The 18,079-nt window shown below is 43.6% G+C and overlaps 2 protein-coding genes across 2 annotated transcripts in view; one reads left to right on the plus strand and one right to left on the minus strand.

Annotated features, from left to right (window-relative positions):
• Nucleotides 1-18,079, minus strand: part of LOC306919737 (neural-cadherin) — a gene marked incomplete at both ends in the record, with an annotated part of 380,035 nt that overhangs the window by 233,359 nt on the left and 128,597 nt on the right. The window lies entirely within an intron of this gene.
• On the plus strand, nucleotides 12,967-15,924 carry LOC306920330 (vacuolar protein sorting-associated protein 4B-like). The gene has a single exon (XM_079497044.1). It carries the CDS (start codon nucleotides 13,143-13,145, stop codon nucleotides 14,457-14,459), a length of 1,317 nt encoding a protein of 438 aa, XP_079353170.1. The 5' UTR covers nucleotides 12,967-13,142; the 3' UTR covers nucleotides 14,460-15,924.

Raw genomic sequence — 18,079 nt, forward strand, 5'->3', positions numbered from 1 at the left:
AGATTGATAAAAAAAGGACGGAGATTATTGATATCAAAACCGATCGCATCGCTCCACAGGCTGCAGCGTATGTTGCTCAACATTCAATGTTATTTTCCGGTGGGACGTCATCGAAAATGTTCCCCCCCATTTTAGCGGATGAGATCGAAAATCTTAAAACGTGAATAACCCTTGATCTAAATCATTCCGTCCAATTCTAAGCAAAGATTATGTGTTCCCATCGCGGTCCCGTCATACATCCCGTTGTTGTCGTTCGCCTCGGGAATGTTTTGGCTACATCAAGCTACTTCAGCTACATCCGGGATAGCATCCGGTCCGTCGCTAAATGTGCTCCGCTGCTATAAATCGCTGGGCGCTCTGATTTAATGGATTAAATAACCCCGGGCGTTCGGGGGGTTAATTAACTCAGAAGTTTTTTTATTTTTTTATTATAAGTACTTGTCACTTCCATTTTTTATTCCTGCATAAATTCCTCGCTTATTTGCATGGAAATAATGGACAAATTATTCAGTAATTATATCTGTAATTATCCCGAGTTCCCACCCAGTAGTGGTGTCATGGGTTCAGTGAATGAGATCCCAGTTTTTCAGTTCACTGAATTTGTTCTTTCAGGCCCATAGGCCTCCGTCTTCCGTCTTAATGGGATCCCAGTCCTTTCATTCACGGACTACATACAGAGATCAGTCACTCCTCATGTGTGTTCAGTCCCATGATGAAAGCTGCATGCCTCGACGAGCCTGGCTTCCTTCTCTTGTGTCCACATGCTGCGTTGTGTTGTGGATGTGTATCTCGCTGTGGGATACTAGGCGTAGGGCATGGCTAGCTCTGACCCATAGCTCTAAATGCGTTTCATTTAGAGCTATGTTACTCTCAACTTCCGCCGCTCGCATGAATGCAGACCAGCCTCTCCTCTTTAGCGTAAATAAAAATAACGTTTTTGCTACTCACCAAAACAAAGGTGAGTTGTGTCATTAGAAAGCCTACTTTCCTTAGTGGACGCACTCTGAGCCCCCCACCACACGTATAAACTGTACTTTTTGGCCAAAAGGGGATTTTGTTTCCACCGGAAAAAAGAATACTTTTAGTTACTCCGCTGCGCCCTCTACCGATATTGCCCAGAGAACTGCCTCATAGAGAATGTTTTTCCTCCGGTGAAAAAAAATCCCTTTCTGGCCAAAAAGTACAGTTTATACGTGTGGTGGGGGGCTCAGAGTGCGTCCACTAAGGAAAGTAGGCTTTCTAATGACACAACTCGCCTTTGTTTTGGTGAGTAGCAAAAACGTTCTTTTTATTTACGCTAAAGAGGAGAGGCTGGTCTGCATTCATGCGAGCGGCGGAAGTTGAGAGTAACATAGCTCTAAATGAAACGCATTTAGAGCTATGGGTCAGAGCTAGGGCATGGCTTGGCTTTCAAAACTTCTGTTATATCTGCATCAACTCATAGCTCTTTTAACCATGACGAGGAGAGAACAAAATTTGGAACATATTAGACATTCATCTGAACGTCTGATGGATGGTCAGAAGCAGTATATCGGCGAGACGGCAACCCCCTGCACACTGTACGACAAATGATGGCCAATGGCCGACTAAAAAATGAAAAATCAGTTTTTTTTATAACCCCTAGTTTCCCTATTCTTGGCGTGAGCATTGAACAAAAATAGCAGATCTACATGTTTACAAGGCATCACAAGGTCTTGTGTACTTTTAGATTGACTATTTAAGGAACATTGTTGGTGTAGAGGGAAAACATTAGGGGGGTATAGACCCCAGGCTGGATGACTGCGGACAATGGATTTACATGGTTAACAATTATCCACTTAAATTTTCATCTTGTTGGCAAGGTTGGTGTTTATAGTTTAAGTTTGAACTCTCTATTCGCTTTGCTCTGGCATCACTGATTAAAAGCAACACTTTTTGGAGATCAAGTGATCTCATACAATATTTAGAGACCACAGCTTTAATATGAAAATGTATGTGCTTTGAAGCCTTCATGGCAACTGAATTAGGGTATATAACCTAAACACTGAGCAAACAGAGTGTGTATATATTCCAGTTGGTCAATCCTAAAATAACATGTCCAAATTATTTCCAATTTGTTGTCCAAAAAAAACAAAAATACATCTCATGGATACACCTGGGACGTATCCTCAGTGATGTATCCCAAGGTCATCGGGGTTTCGGGTCTTCCAACATCATACACCTCACTCAGGTGACCCAGGCGGGGTGATCAAGTCCCGACTAATATGTCCCAGTAGCTACCCTCGATCGGTCCCATTAGGGAAAAAACAGGGCCACACAATCGTTCCACCGGAACTACACTGCCGGGACTGGGTATGCGGGAGGATCGCGTGGAAGGACTAGGCTCTGTTGACTCCTGTCCGGGCCCCTCCTACGTCTCACCAGGTCCACTCCTGCTCTCACAGGTCCAGCACCTGTGCGTTGCACCAGACTCCCAGCACCAGGCACTTCATGCAGGAGTGGTGGATTTTCGAGCCGCAATGGTTCTGCAGGCTCCAGACCTCTTTCAATAAACAGGTCGTCCAATCATGTTACTTCCAGTTAAGGAACATCGCAAAAATCAAGCCATTCCTTTCAGCCCCGGACCTCGAAACGGTTATTCACGCCCTCATATCATCACGTCTTGATTACTGCAATTCCATCTACTCTGGCCTTCCTAAGAAAATGACATCCCGTCTACAGTTAATACAGAACTCTGCTGCTCATCTACTGACTAACACTAAGAAACGGGATCATATACAGTAACACCGACACTTGCAGATCTTCACTGGCTGCCGGTGAGCGCCAGATGTGATTTTAAAATTCTACTCATTACGTTCAAAGCCCTAAATGGGCTGGCCCCTATCTACATCCGTGATGCTGTCCCTCCCTAAATCCGGGCGCATCCTTAGATCCTCGGACAAGGCCCTACTGGATGTCCCTCTGACGAACCTAGTTACCCGGGGTGATCGGGCTTTTGCCGCTCGGGCACCTAGACTGTGGAACGCACTGCCAGTGCACATAAGGGTAGCACCATCCGTCCCCCTGTTTAAGTGACATTTGAAAACCCACCTTTACACAGAGTGATTTTTAACTGTTCTATAGCCATTTGTATATACATTCTTGTTATTGGTTTTTGTGTCATTCTCATTTTGTTTTTGTTAATCTTGCTCTGTGCAGCACTTTGGAACTATGTTTTGAAAAGTGCTATACAAATAAAGTTCATATCATATCATATCATACGTGGCCCATGCCGCAGGCTCCGCTTGCGGCTTGAATGGCCCTCCTAAAGGCCTCACCATGGGTTTGTTGGGCTTCTTTCTCACGGAAGACACAGGCTGGGGCGCCAACCCATACTGCTCCCGGGTGCCGTCTACATTCCGGCTGACACCCGTCTCTCCGGTGGTCACCAGGCTATTCCTGGTTGTCACGTATATGAGTGACTATAAATAGAATAACTAAAACAAAAATACATGTGCATGGATGCACAGAATGCATAGAATAGCTCGTGACATCTCTATTATTTTATAACTCTATGTTCTTACCGCCATGTATTGCTGCCTGGTGTGATGCAATCAGGGCCGCTTTTTGGGTAGTGCGAATGGTGCCGCCGCACAGGGCCTCGCGCATGCGAGGCCTCGCGCTAGGCAGTGTTTTCTTTTTTAAGAAACAATAATCGCATCGCAGCCGTTCCGTCGCAGTTGATTTTTCACCTATTTAAGCAAATTGAATTTTGAATTTTGATCGATCACAAACTGTCTGCAGGCAATCAAGCAAATGTGATACTTAATATTTATAACAAATAGGAAAGTGAAGGCAAAAGTAAGTATTAATTAATTAATTATTTAAAAAAAACGTGCGCTGTTCCCCCCCGACATATCGCACAGGGCCTCGCATTTCTCCCAGACGCCTCTGGATGCAATATCACGTACAAGTGCAAGCAAACAGCAGCCGCCCCTATTGACGAGTCCTGTGACTTTTGGAATTCCATCTTCCCTGGGTTACTATGGGGAAGGAATGTATGTTGCAGCAAAAGGAAGTATATAGAATATGGAATGTGCATCTTAACTATAATGCAGTCTCTGTGTGTGTGTATGTCTGTAATCCACGTAACTCGAGAACCCTTCGCCCAGCCTGCTTCAAATTCGACACACGCGTTCCACACCCCCACAGGAAGTGCAGTGCCTAGTGTCGAGTCGGTTGTCCAGAACCACCACAAAAGGCCTCTGCCCGGGCCACTGCTGACATCACAAGGCCTCTGCTCAGGCCAGACTCCATATTTAGGCATGCCGAAATACGGGTTTGTCCCACGGACTTCTGACATCATTCTGACATCTGCATAGACTCCATATTTGGGCATGCCTGACAAAGAACTCCATATATGGGCATAAAAGGAGATACCACTGACATCACTTCTGACATCTGTCCAGAACCGCCACAAAAGTCCTCTGCCCGGGCTCTGCTGTACAGGTTCCCCCGGGCACTGGCCCCCCGGGAACCGCTCTAGTATTATACATGGGAGAATTATCAACTGGGATATACATACAGCAGAAGGATGGTAAAAGTAGTGAAAATAGCAGTGATGGAAAAAGTACTCAAATGTTTTACTTAAGTATCAATGCTGCAATGTAGATGTACAATATTAAGTATTAAAGTAAAAGTACTCATATTGCAGAATGTCCCATTTTTATTTATTCTTAGAAAGGAAAAAAATCCCAAAATGTGTAAACTCAATCTACAAGCTCACAATGCATCATGACGCATATTGTGAGCTTTCAGATCCACTATTTTCAAATTTCTGAAATGGTTAATGTATGTTTTCTAATCAAAATCAAAGTCTACAAAGTAACTATATTAACTACATTTTTCAAAAGATTGTAGTGGAGTAAAAGTACAATATTTGGCTAAAAGTATTGGGAATTGGAAATACTCAAGTAAAGTACCTATATACCTATACCTACAAATACCTCAACATTATACTTAAATACAGTACTTAAGTAGATGCACTTACTGTAGTTACTTTACAACAATGGCAAATAGCAGTAAATATCATGTGGCAAACTACAGCAATTCCAGTCTCAGTTTATTCTGAGAATGAATAGTGTCATTTCGAGTATCCAACATCTCGCGGTGAATGGATCGGTACAATAACATTTCCAGCCAAGGTGGGAGTCTACATACGGTTGTCAGGTGCTGTTAGACAGGTTCTAGAGAACATAGTGTATGCGAGTAAAGCACCCTCTCAGGTGCATTAGATACTGTAGCTTTTGCACTCCGACTTTAATGGAGGGAAATAAAAGTGCAGCTTTGTACCGTTTTCTATGCATTTCCAAGAGTTTGAATTGTGCAGACTGGAATTATATGCATTCTATTTCCTTGATAATCTATGGAACTGGGAGACTTGCATCTGCAAATTAGACTGAATGGGTGTTTTTTTATGAATATTCATTCATATTTCTAGGAGAGTAAACATCAATTAGGCTGAGTATTTTCTCTCTTCTGCAAATGTCACTGCCCAGAATACATCCTGTGTGAAATTATGCATGGGTGGCGTAGGTAAATGTCAGGTGTGTGTGTGTGTGTGTGTGTGTGTGTGTGTGTGTGTGTGTGTGTGTGTGTGTGTGTGTGTGTGTGTGTGTGTGTGTGTGTGTGTGTATACATAGTCACACTGATGCTGTGAGAAGCACCATACAAGCACTATACAATCTTATCTACGATACAAGCATGTACATGCGGTTGCATGGCTCTCCGTCCAAAATCTATACACGCTGAGTTCATGAACAGAGAGATACAGATCTGGTCATTCTGACGTTGCTCCACAATCATTCCCTGCACGTGCACACATGTGTACACACACACGAACACCACACACACACACACACACACACACACACACACACACACACACACACACACACACACAGAGAGAGAGATAAGGGGGGAGGGGGGTATACGCATGACATCATCATCATACCCGGAAGTTATGCAGGAACGCCTAACGAGGGGATAACAACTACTTTCTGGCCTTAACATCCCATACATCCAAACAGAAAAGTCTAGTATATATATATATATATATACTAGTAGCCTGACAAAGGCCAGATACATAACGTGCGCGTGAGTGAATCCACATTATCAGTCTATCAGGATATATAGCCTACTGTACAATGAATAGACGGTGTGTCAGTACAGCCTGTAGGAGTCCCCATGCAGCCACCGCTACCACGGACTGTTTGAGCTGCTACCACCTGACACATGGTGTCAGATCCAAGGCCCAGATCAGCAGGTGACAACCAGGCTTATGAACAATGGACACAATAGTCTGTTCCTGTCACACACACACACACACACACACACACACACACACACACACACACACACACACACACACACACACACACACACACACACACACACACACACACACACACACACACACACACACACACACACACACACACACACACACCAAGGGACTATTGATCACCGGGTCTCCACATGGGATTTAAGGAGATCAGTAGATAATTGCACTCATTCATCATAGCTGATAGACAGCCGTGCCTCTCCTGGTGTAAACTTACTACAGAGATTACAGAGTGCTGGCTGAGTGTTAAATACTGAAGCCTCTGGGGTCCATTTGTTGTGGTTGCCAACATAACATAGCATAGCATAACTCTTCATTTATCCCTATGAGGAACTTCAGTCATAGGCGTAGCAGCAACAGCAGTAAGTGTGAAACAAGGAGAGGTACAGAGAGTAGAGAGATATGAACAGCAGTGCACATAACTGGTGCGCCAGTGTGCATGCGTCGTCAAAACGCGCAGAAACCTGCAGCATTAGGTGAGTAATTCATTGTATATGTGTTGGACATTTGTGGTGGTTGTGCTAATGATTAACGAGCACCTGCTTCTAAAGAGATCCTCGCCTGCTGCTAAATGCTACAACATTTTTTGTCAGTCCTGTTTGTATTGTTTGATGTTTGATGTCTGGGGACTGCAGATGGAAATTAGCATGTTTTACTAAATCTGGTATATTTACACTGCATTTTTAATGTAATGTTCATTAACATACACTGTCCTGACTAAATAAACGAATAAATACACTGTGTAGCTTTGCATCTTTATATCTTTTGCATCTGCCCGTGTGAACACAGCATAACATTGTGGCAGAATAGGAACGTCCGTAGTCCCCACCCTGCCCCCACCCCCGTGCACACCAAGCTACATGTCCAGGTGCTCCTTTGAGGACTAGCCCAAAAATAATAATGTGCACCCCTGGATATGAACCATTTTACCTCATTTACTGCCAGAATTGATTCTCACTGCGTTTAGCTTCTGCCCAAATTCATGAACCCTGAACCGAAAGTGAAAACGGCTAGGCTAATTTTAGCTGTGATCTTTTTATAAGTCTCCCAAAAGTTAAAAACGTTAATATCGTAACCGCGAGGCAGCGGCGCTTTAGTTATGAGCTGTGAACATCGCCGTTTTGATCCAAAACCTCAATCTGGGAAAAGAAGCTGAGATAAAAAGGGGCTTAAAGTCCTGGTGCAATGAAAGATACGGGCATTTTATTTTGTAGTTTCACGCTGATGTTTTTGAACCAATCAGAACGTCGCATCACTCCAGGCTATGGGACGTAGCTTCGTTACGTGCGCGACACATGCACGCACATTATGCAGATTGTTTGTTTTCAAAGTGACAGAGACATGGGCAGCAAAGCTTGTGGCTTATTTCTAACCTATAATGTTTTCAGATACAAATCTTAGGGTGATGATTAAGTTTAAATACACTGTCTGGATGTCATCTTGAATGAGATTAAAAACGGAGTAGTTCTGTAGTCAGAAGCAGCTGTGTTTGGACGGACGTGCAGCAATGGGAATAATACAGGTGAAATAAATCAAGATTAATTTGTAATTCAAATTTGATAAAAATATGGCATTGTTTTGGCATCCATTGTTCTGTATGACCATATGATGACTACGGAAATGGTCTAAAAGTGTGAAAAACGTATTTTTCATTTCACTGTCTTTAAGATTGCCGTAAACATGTGGGGGAACCTTTTCACTGACGGACCACAGCCTACCCGAGCATTGCCTAGCAACAGAGGTAAACAGATGGTGGTGAAAATATAAGTATAGGCTATAAATGTCCAATCACTGCTGAATATAATCAAAAAACGGGCTATTCGTTCTTTATTTTAAGTCCAGAATAAAGCCATTCAATTAAGCTCCTGGTGAATCATGACCATAAAATGACCAGAAAGGTCTACCAATCAACCCTTCTGTATTTCTCATTTGTTTGAATCACATTACATGGGGCAGCTGGTGCATTTGGTTGAGACAGTATCACACTTTTGTCACGTGAGCAAATACTTCCAATCTAAGATGACATTAAGGGTTTAAACATGTTGTGCTTACAAGAGCCCCTCTGTGCCGTCATGGACCATTTCATTTGAGCTGCCGTGTTGGAACTAACTACACTTTTGAACGAGTTCACGGCTGGTAAAGCCGAGATGGGAACAGCATGGAAGGGCAAACAACTTGGCTATGGAGGTCAGTGGGACTTCAAATTGAAATGCTTATTCCAGTGGTCTATAGAGCGTCGCAGTCCCGCCTCCTACCAGGGACCAGGAAATGAATCCCAATGTATTTTTTTAAAGACGGTTACACCGCGGACAAAGCCAACTCGAGTCGTGACAACTCATGACAACACAAACAATATTTTGGACCAAACAAATAATTACAAAGAAGAAAAACAACAAAGAAAGTGTTGTAACCTGCCGTTTCTTTCTTCTTTCTAATTATTTTTTCGGCCCCAAAAATTGTGTTTGTTGTCATGATTTGTCACGACTCGAGTTGGCTTTGTCCGCGGCGTAAACGTCTTTAAATAAATACTTTCTGAAATGTCTATGAGGAAAATGAGAATCATTTCCTGGTCCCTGGTAGGAGGCGGGACTGCGACGCTCTATAATAAGGCTTATCCTGTAATATCACTTAAAGAAAATGCATTACAGTATTATTAACCAATACATAAACATATATATTTAAAATCCAGAAATCTGTGTGTTTTAATGTCTCTTTAGTATGACGTCATAGTTGACTGAACGAATACAGCATGGAGTTCCACACGGCTCCGGACTGTCCTCCAAGTACTGTGCGACAGTGTGCGTGCGTATGTGCATGCTGGCATGAATGCGTGTGTGTGTGTGTGCATGCTGGCGTGCATGTGTGCATGCTGCCGTATGTGTGTCCTTTGCTCTTGCCTAAGTATGACATTCCAAACTGATGCCATCAATATGAAGCGACTAATATAGCCAATGGAAAAGCAGCGCGCCTGGTGGTTCAGTTCTCTCCTCACAGAAACCAATGCATTCTGTAATCCATATAATGGGGGAGTACAGTGATATGTCCTCACTGTAGTGTAAACTCTCCTGTTGACCTGAAACACACGGCTCCTCTACCTCCTCACTCAAACAACCTTGGTGATGGTGAGCTGCCTCCTGACAAAAACAAAAAACATCCATGAATCCATGGGCTGAGTAATTGATAGAAAATAAGTCATTTTGGGGGTGAACTATCCCTTTAACCCACCTAACCATAGCTGATAATGTTCCTGTGTTATTGATCAGAAATCTCCCCATGACTACAGAGGGCAGGTAGGATTCAGATGTCCTCTTATACTCCCTCCTTTCCCTCACATTGACACTCTTGTGCCGTCTGTGTTTCCTTATGTTGGCAGATAAATTCTTTGCTGGTGGCGCTATAACTCAGTCCCACTGGCGAGGAGGAGCACTTCGCACAAATACAATATTGATCATCTCTCCATCATGTTAATTGTTCTGGCTGGACTCTAACCTAGCCCCAAACAGATATACAGGTATATTAATAAAAAAAGACTATGGGAAATGATTTGCACAGAAATACTACATAGTGGGAAAGTTTGAATTCACTGAAAGTCGTGAAAAGGAGAAAGCAGAACAAATTCACAGCTCTGCTCCAACAGGCTGCATCCCTCTTGAGCTCAGGAAATAGGAATCAACTACATTTAAACGTTATAGATTCAGGTAGAGGCACTATAGATTGAACAGGGAAGGGATAGGAATCACAGTGATTATGAGTATGCTGTATCATTGCCAGCAGTTGATGTGTTGCTAAGTATTGCTCAGTGCAGCAATTTCCTGTTGAGTTCTGAGAAATGTTATGTCGCTGAAATTCCATCCATCTTGCTTTGCATGTGTTTACCTGAAGCTGGCTTCAGAACAATCCAGCAAAGTTGCCTCACAAAAACAATATGTATAATATTCAAAAGTCAGTTATAACAGGATGCTGTATTTATCTGCAAATATGGCAGACTAATACAGTTTGTCTGAGCAGTTGATGCCAGCTGTGAAAGACTGGAAGACTGTGGTATAATGATGCTGAGAGAAATGCCCAACCTCTGTTTCTTGCACAGGATGACAGCAAGCCACCATATGACAAGCCTATAATGAGAACAAGGATGTGAACCATTTACTACGAATGTGACACGTTCCACAACCTAACCCCCCCCCCCCAAGTCATCTCTCACTACCCTGGATCCCTGAAGGCAGCAACCGTGTGGAAAGTGTCTGGGTGAGAGAGCAGAATATATTGAGAGTAATAGCCTTAAAGTCAACATGGAGCTGACTATGATGATGATGATGATGATGATGATGATGATGACGACTAATAGTTATTATTAGTTATATTATATACTAAGGGCTCTATATTCTTCCCTGCCTTTACCCACAACGCTGCCCGCAAGTCAGCCGCTATTTTGGTGCAGCGTTACCCGCTATCCATTATGCCGACACTGTTATTTGCACCTAGAGGTGTGGTCATGGGCAATATGGCTATTTTAGCCACACCCATTTGGGAAAGATAAAAAGCACCCATAAGCCGTAATGCCAAACCAGTTTCGTATAGAGCAGCACGCCTGCAATGGAAATGTCCGGAGTCAGGCTGCTTCATCTCTCCTTATTCTCCTATACGCACCTCTGTGATTGTAATTTTCCTATAATCAGCAGAAGTGAATGTCAATTCCTTGTATCCATTGTGTTTATAAAATTGTCTATTCAAATTATTTGATTTGTGCCATGCATTGTGGGTGATGCCATTCGCTCACTTTCATCCATTCATTGCGCAGAAAATAATTAATGGATTACAATAATATAAAATTCCCCATAATCAGTAACACATAGATGACACTTGTGTCAGTCAAATATGGTTCTATTCAAAGGCATTTCAAGGCTAGATGGTAAAGAAGCAACGGGTGTAATTTCCAATGTTATTTCACCTCAGTTCAAGTCTCAAGTTTGTTTAATTAATCCAAAGTATCCTTTTAGCTTGATAACGTTTCATAGAGACACAATACAATCACGTTCTATATACCAAATGGAAACTGGAATTTCATAGATTACACAGATTCTTTTTTTTTTTAAAGCTTCAGATTTGATCGATGTATGGCTTAATGAAATTATGAGTTTTTGGCTTAGCCTTTTACGCATTCTGTGTGCGCTGCACGGCACAACATTCACAGGTCTCGTTCTCTCCTATAATTGTCCACGAATGTATGTGATTGCAATATTCCTATAGTGAGCAGAAGTGAGTGTCAATTCCTTGTATCAATTGTTTGTATTAAAAGAAGACACTATTTATGCTGTGTGTCATGTGGATACCATTCGGTCCATTCAGTTTCATTAATTCATTGTGCATTAAATAATTAACGGATTACAATAATATAACATTCTATATAATCAGTAACATGTAAGTGATACGTATCACTATTTTTATTGAAAGGCAAATAAAGGCTAGAGTATAAAACTAACTTTGGGTGTCCAATGTTAAAGCACCTCAATACAGTCGTGGAGTGCATGTGAAACATCTTCCAGAGAGAGATAGAGGAGCTACTTGACACACAAAACAAGTATCAAATATAATTGTATTCCAAGGCAGCAACACTCGCTCTTCCATGGGCAGCCAAAGAGGGTGAGAGCCAAGATTGCACTGGGGATAATGGGTAATGGGTAAAGGATAATGGGTTGCGAAGTCTTCTCTTAAAGGCAATGGCACCTGCCACCTGGCACGGTGATTGGTTAAATTATTGTCGCTCAAACCACACCTATGCATAATGTAACGGGTAGCGGAGGTGTTTTAGGGATTTAGGCAGGTGACCAAAATAGCCACTTTAGTGGGGGAACGCTCCTTCCCGTATGCTAAATCCCCAAATAGTGGCTTTAGCAAGCTCGGACCAACCGCCATGTGTTTTTCCACAGTGTTGGCAGTTCTGTGGTGCCACGGAATTCAGCAATATGGTAGAGGGTTGTGGGAATTGCTCAAGAACTGAAGCTCACGGTCATTCGTCAAAGGACCTCTGAAATTTAGATCTCTCAATGAATGAATTACATGATCTGCTCTATCCACTTTTTTGACGTCCAAAAAGCAACATCAAAGATTTGTGTAGCCTGGTCAACCATTCTCCCTTGCAATCACATTTTCATTCATTTGTGTGGAGTATTGACCCTGCTAATGCATGGTTGGCTGCGGGAGTACAGGGTTAACAGACAACCCAACCCCTTCAGCCAATCAACGAAACAAAAAAAGTGTTGTCATCTCCAGTCTTCAACCAGCTATTTAAAGAGAAGACGCTGTGAAGAGAGGTGCTTTTATGGCTTGACCCCGTCTTATAGCTGCTTGCAGCTATATTTGTTATTGAGGGGCGCTAGCCGACCTGTTCCGACATTCCATATGTTGATCCTTCCCCGTCCATCCTTACTCTTCGATGTCTCCCTCTTGACGGATACCTGTCCATTTAAACTCTAGACGGGCCCGCCGGTAAGTGTTCTCAACAGGCCCGTAAATTAAGGCCCGGCCCTACCTGGGCCTTCATCAAACCCTGTACACTCAAGACACTGCCCCCGCTGCCACCCTTAGATATCCATATATGGAATGCGGAAGTTTGCAGCTGCTTCGGTGTTGATTTGACGATACAACAACAAGACGACCACAATTATAATTAGCCGTCGTTTTATTTTAGGTGTGTTGTTAATAAACGAGCAGATTTGGAAATCGTTGTTTTTGTTGCCGTGTTTGATTCGTTTCGACTGAGGGGGATAAAGAATCAGCCCTTATGGCTAACAACAATTTGCAGAAAGCCATTGATCTTGCCAGCAAGGCTGCCCAGGAGGATAAAGCTCAGAATTATGAGGAGGCTTTGCGTCTGTACGAACATGCTGTTCAGTACTTCCTCCATGTGGTAAAATACGAAGCCCAGGGTGACAAAGCTAAGCAGAGCATCCGGGCAAAATGTGCAGAGTACCTGGACAGAGGAGAAAAGCTGAAGGCGTACCTGCAGAAGAAGGAGAAAGCTCCGCCTGCCAAGCCAGTGAAAGAGTCTGGTTCTCATGAAGACAAAGGGAATGAAAGTGATGAAGGAGATGATCCGGAGAAAAAGAAGTTCCAAAATCAACTCTCAGGTGCAATTGTAATGGAAAAGCCAAACATTCAGTGGAGTGATGTTGCTGGGTTGGAGGGAGCCAAAGAAGCCCTGAAAGAAGCTGTCATTCTACCCATCAAATTCCCACACCTGTTCACTGGTAAGAGAACACCATGGAGAGGGATCCTGCTATTTGGACCTCCAGGTACAGGAAAATCCTATCTTGCCAAAGCTGTGGCCACAGAAGCCAACAACTCTACCTTTTTCTCCATCTCTTCTTCTGACCTTGTCTCCAAGTGGTTGGGAGAGAGCGAAAAACTTGTGAAGAATCTCTTCACCCTGGCGAGGGAGCACAAACCCTCCATCATATTCATTGATGAGATTGACTCCCTCTGTGGTTCAAGGAGTGAGAATGAGAGTGAAGCAGCTCGGCGCATCAAGACCGAGTTCCTGGTTCAGATGCAGGGAGTGGGGAACGACAACGAGGGAGTCCTGGTACTCGGAGCGACCAACATCCCATGGACTTTGGACTCTGCCATCAGAAGAAGATTTGAGAAGAGGATCTACATCCCTCTGCCAGAAGAGCATGCCCGTTCCTTCATGTTCCATCTCCACCTGGGCGCCACCCCGACCACCCTCGCTGAATCTGACTTTGTTACGCTGGGAAAGAAGACAGACGGATACTCGGGAGCAGATGTCAGCGTCATTGTCAGAGATGCACTCATGCAGCCCGTCAGGAAGGTCCAGTCAGCTACCCACTTTAAACGGGCACGAGGGCCGTCAAGAGATGACCCCAATGTTCTTGTAGATGACCTCTTGACCCCGTGCTCACCTGGCGATCCCAGTGCTATTGAGATGACATGGATGGATGTTCCTAGCGAGAAGCTACTGGAACCTGTTGTTTCCATGTCCGACATGCTGAGGTCCCTGGCCAACACAAAGCCGACAGTTAATGAACAAGATCTGGACAAACTGAGAAAATTCACAGAGGACTTTGGTCAGGAAGGTTAATGGGATGTTTGAGCCAAAGCAAACCAAAGGAATAGTGATGTTCTTTTTCTCCTTCCTCTCATTCTCCTTTTCTCTCCCTCTAACCCTCCACCAGTCCTAGGGCTCTATTGGTATATCACAAGACTGCTATATTAAGTTGTGTTGGCCACACAACCGAAGGCATGGAATACTACATTGTTTTCTTTGATATCCTCTGTTGTTCGGGGGGTTTCTCTGCAGCATTTCTGCAGTTGAACTGTTAAAATGTGGTTTGATTGCTTAGAATGGATTATTTTGGTTACTTGTATTATGCACTAAGGTCTAAATGCATAGCTGTGCAAAATTCCCAAGCAACTTGGGACAACTCTGTTGAGAAATATATCCTATTGATGTAAATCAGACTATTCAATTAATCTGGATATATGAGGCATAAATTATTTCACATCAGGATTATCCCATATAGCCTATAGTTCACACCTAACTTACCATCGTAAATGGAAATTGAACACACTGTCAAATTTCCACCATGCCCACATCTCACTAGTTGAGAGGATGTCTTTATTGCACCTGTCTTTTGTATCAATGAAAGATTTATTTTAAATACTCTATAAACCTGTATTACTGTTGAGCTGGGGAGAGCCAACAATGCATGCAACATTTTAGTCAGGGTGGTGGATATGTTATTGGGTTGAGAAGGTGACTCTCATTCAGGGCAGTAGCTGCATCTGGCAAATTGTGATCTTTTTTTTTCTGGACAAATCCAAGAAGGAATGAGGATGGATCACCAAAGGTGCCAGACCACTCATTTTACAGTTGGAAAGGACTCCGTAGTCTCATTTCAAATCCTCAAATCGTTAAGTCTTTCCACAGCAGAGCCTACGTCTTTCTATGATCACGTTTTCTTACAAGGCAATACAGAATATCCTTCACGCAACCTGAAAGAAGCAATGCCTTATTATTGACATAGCCACAGCATCAGTGTTGGTTTTTGAAGAGACATGGCTCAGGTGTTGAATTCTGACTCTTCTGACATGGGTAGAGAGATCACTATCATCTACACTTTACATTACTGAAATACAGCTCCAAGCATGATTCATCTTTAAATATGTAGCCATTTTATTAAGTGGCAATGTGAACCATGTGCCTTCTATACAAGTTGCAGCCGGATTTCTTTATCCTTTTTTCTTTAATTGGAAGTCATTGCTATGTAAGAGGGTGCTTTGCCACCACTGAAAAGAAATGTATAATAACTTACACATTTCATGTAAACTCATTACATTGTATACATCTGTACTCCTTATGTTATGGCGTTCAGAATACAAGACTGTCTTTAAACATGTTGATAGGGAATATCTCTCATTTTACTTTAAAATGCCTTTGGAGATGGCTCTATACTACAAACTATTTGCCCTTTTCTTTATGAAGAGGCCATATAAGAATCTTTTCAAGTTTTCATGTATGTAAATAAAGTAAGTCACAAGAAAAAAAAAAAAAAGAAAAAAAAAGATATCCATATATGGAGCTGACCTGGTCTGACATTCCATATGTTGGTCTGACCTCATCAAACCCTGTACACTCAAGACACGCTCCATATATGGCCAGTATAGAGAATTCAATCCATGTTGAACTGACCACCCATTCCAAAGCGCAGCACACACAGAGCAGTCTGCCATCACCCAGGCGGATGCGTGCACACAACCTGAGGTCACTTCTCACCCTCAGGGCGTCTTAGTGGTATAATAATAAATATAGCAGCCTGGGCCGTGGCTCAGCGGTCCAGGCACCTTGGCTGGTAATCCAGTCTGGCAGTGTGCTGCGGGTTCGACTCCCGATTCCGACGGCCTTTACTGCATGTCACCCCGCCATCTCTCTCCCCATTTTCCTGTCAGCCTACTGTCTATCCCTCTATAACAAATATAAAATAAAGGCGAAAGCCACAAAAAAGAATATATATTATATAGCTGCAAGCTGCAATGATGGGGTCAAGCAATAAAAGTAAAGCAATAAAGAAAAAAACAATGCCTGTCTTCTAATTAGTAGCAAAATACTAGTTGATACTCGATACAATGATAACTACAATAATTGCATTAGGACTAACAAGTAATGTTAGAGGAGTGATACTCTTCCAAATTAACAATTAAGGTTGGAGACTGGAGGTTAATGTCCCTGTTTTTGTTACGAATCGACCAGGGTCCAGATTTTGGACCCAATCAGGTTATGTGTTCCGGGCTAGTGTCGTTCACTGATTGGAGAGTGGAGATGACGTCATTGGCTAAAGGGGTTGTCTGTCAAAGCTGTACTCCTGCAACCAACCATGTATAAACAGTTTCCAGACTCCACACAAATGAATGGAAATGGGGGAGTGGTTAACCAGGCTACGAAATTCCTTGACGTCGCTTTTTGAACGTTGTTAAGTGGATCGAGCAAATCATATAATTGACTCATTGGGAGACCTAAAGGTCAGAGGTTCTTTGAGTGTGTGTGTGTGTGTGTGTCTGTTCTTCTTCGTGTCCGGCCATCCTCTATATCACGTCTTTCCAGTGGTTGGCACAGGCGAGTGCAGCAGCATTTGGCTCGCCCAGGTAATCTCCAGTACATTGTGGAGCAGAGATACATCTCATGATGTGGTCCATTGTTTGTGGTTCGCCGCACACGCATGCATCAGAGAAAGTTAGTTTCCATTTCTTCATGGATGTCTTGCAGCGTCCTTCGCCAACCCGCAGACGGTTCAGGGTTTTCCAGATGGACCAAGGTTGTTCATGGCCAGTCGCAAGACATTCATCTGTGGTGATGCCTCTCTCTGTCCATTGGGTTGTCTGGCTGCCCAAGCTGTTCCACTGGTTGTGCCACTCTGTGGTCCTGGCGACAGATGGTGTGGTCTCCAGTTCTGTGGTGGTGTGTGTGTGTGGAAACAACCACAGGATCTGTCCAGGTGACTGTAACTCTGAGAGTGTAGCCTACTACAAATGGAACTATAAACTCTGAGACTGTACACATGGACTGTTATGGGTCCATTTGGTCGTATTTGTACACTCTCAGGTAGCCCATTCTCCAAACCATCATATATCGCACCGCACACACAGCTGTCGGTTGTAGTGTTGACATTGGCTTGGCAGGTATAAAGATGTCCCCCAGTAGCCTGTGTGGGGGTCCCCGCGGAGGTTGGCGCGGGGGTCCACGGTAGTCTGCGTGGGGGTCAACGGGTACAGCGGGGGTCCCCGTGGAGGTCGGCGCGGGGGTCCGCAGACTAGAATCCCTTGGTGAAATAACATTGGCGTGCAACGTGATACAGACTAGTGGGTTGTTGTTGCAACTTGCCGGCTGCAATGCTATCCCATTGTCTGAGCTATCGCATTTGCTGAGAGGTCGGCTAGAGGCAAAAAGTGAGTGGTTGCGTGCGTGCGTGCGTGCGTGCGTGCCTGTGTCAGACATAGACAAAAATGAGATAGTGAGGTTTAAAGAGACACTGGAAGACAGAGAGAGAGAGAAAGGGGGGGTGGGGTGGGGGGGGGGGGTCAAAGGCAGAAAGATCATTGGAAAAATCATTCCGGTGCCTAGATTGAGAGAGGTTCAGATTGACTGACAGTTAACTCCACACCCTTCATCACCCTTATGCTCCACGATACACAGCGCCACATCAA

Source organism: Electrona antarctica, assembly GCF_951216825.1.
Source record: "Electrona antarctica genome assembly, chromosome: 3".
Classification (NCBI taxonomy): domain Eukaryota; kingdom Metazoa; phylum Chordata; class Actinopteri; order Myctophiformes; family Myctophidae; genus Electrona; species Electrona antarctica.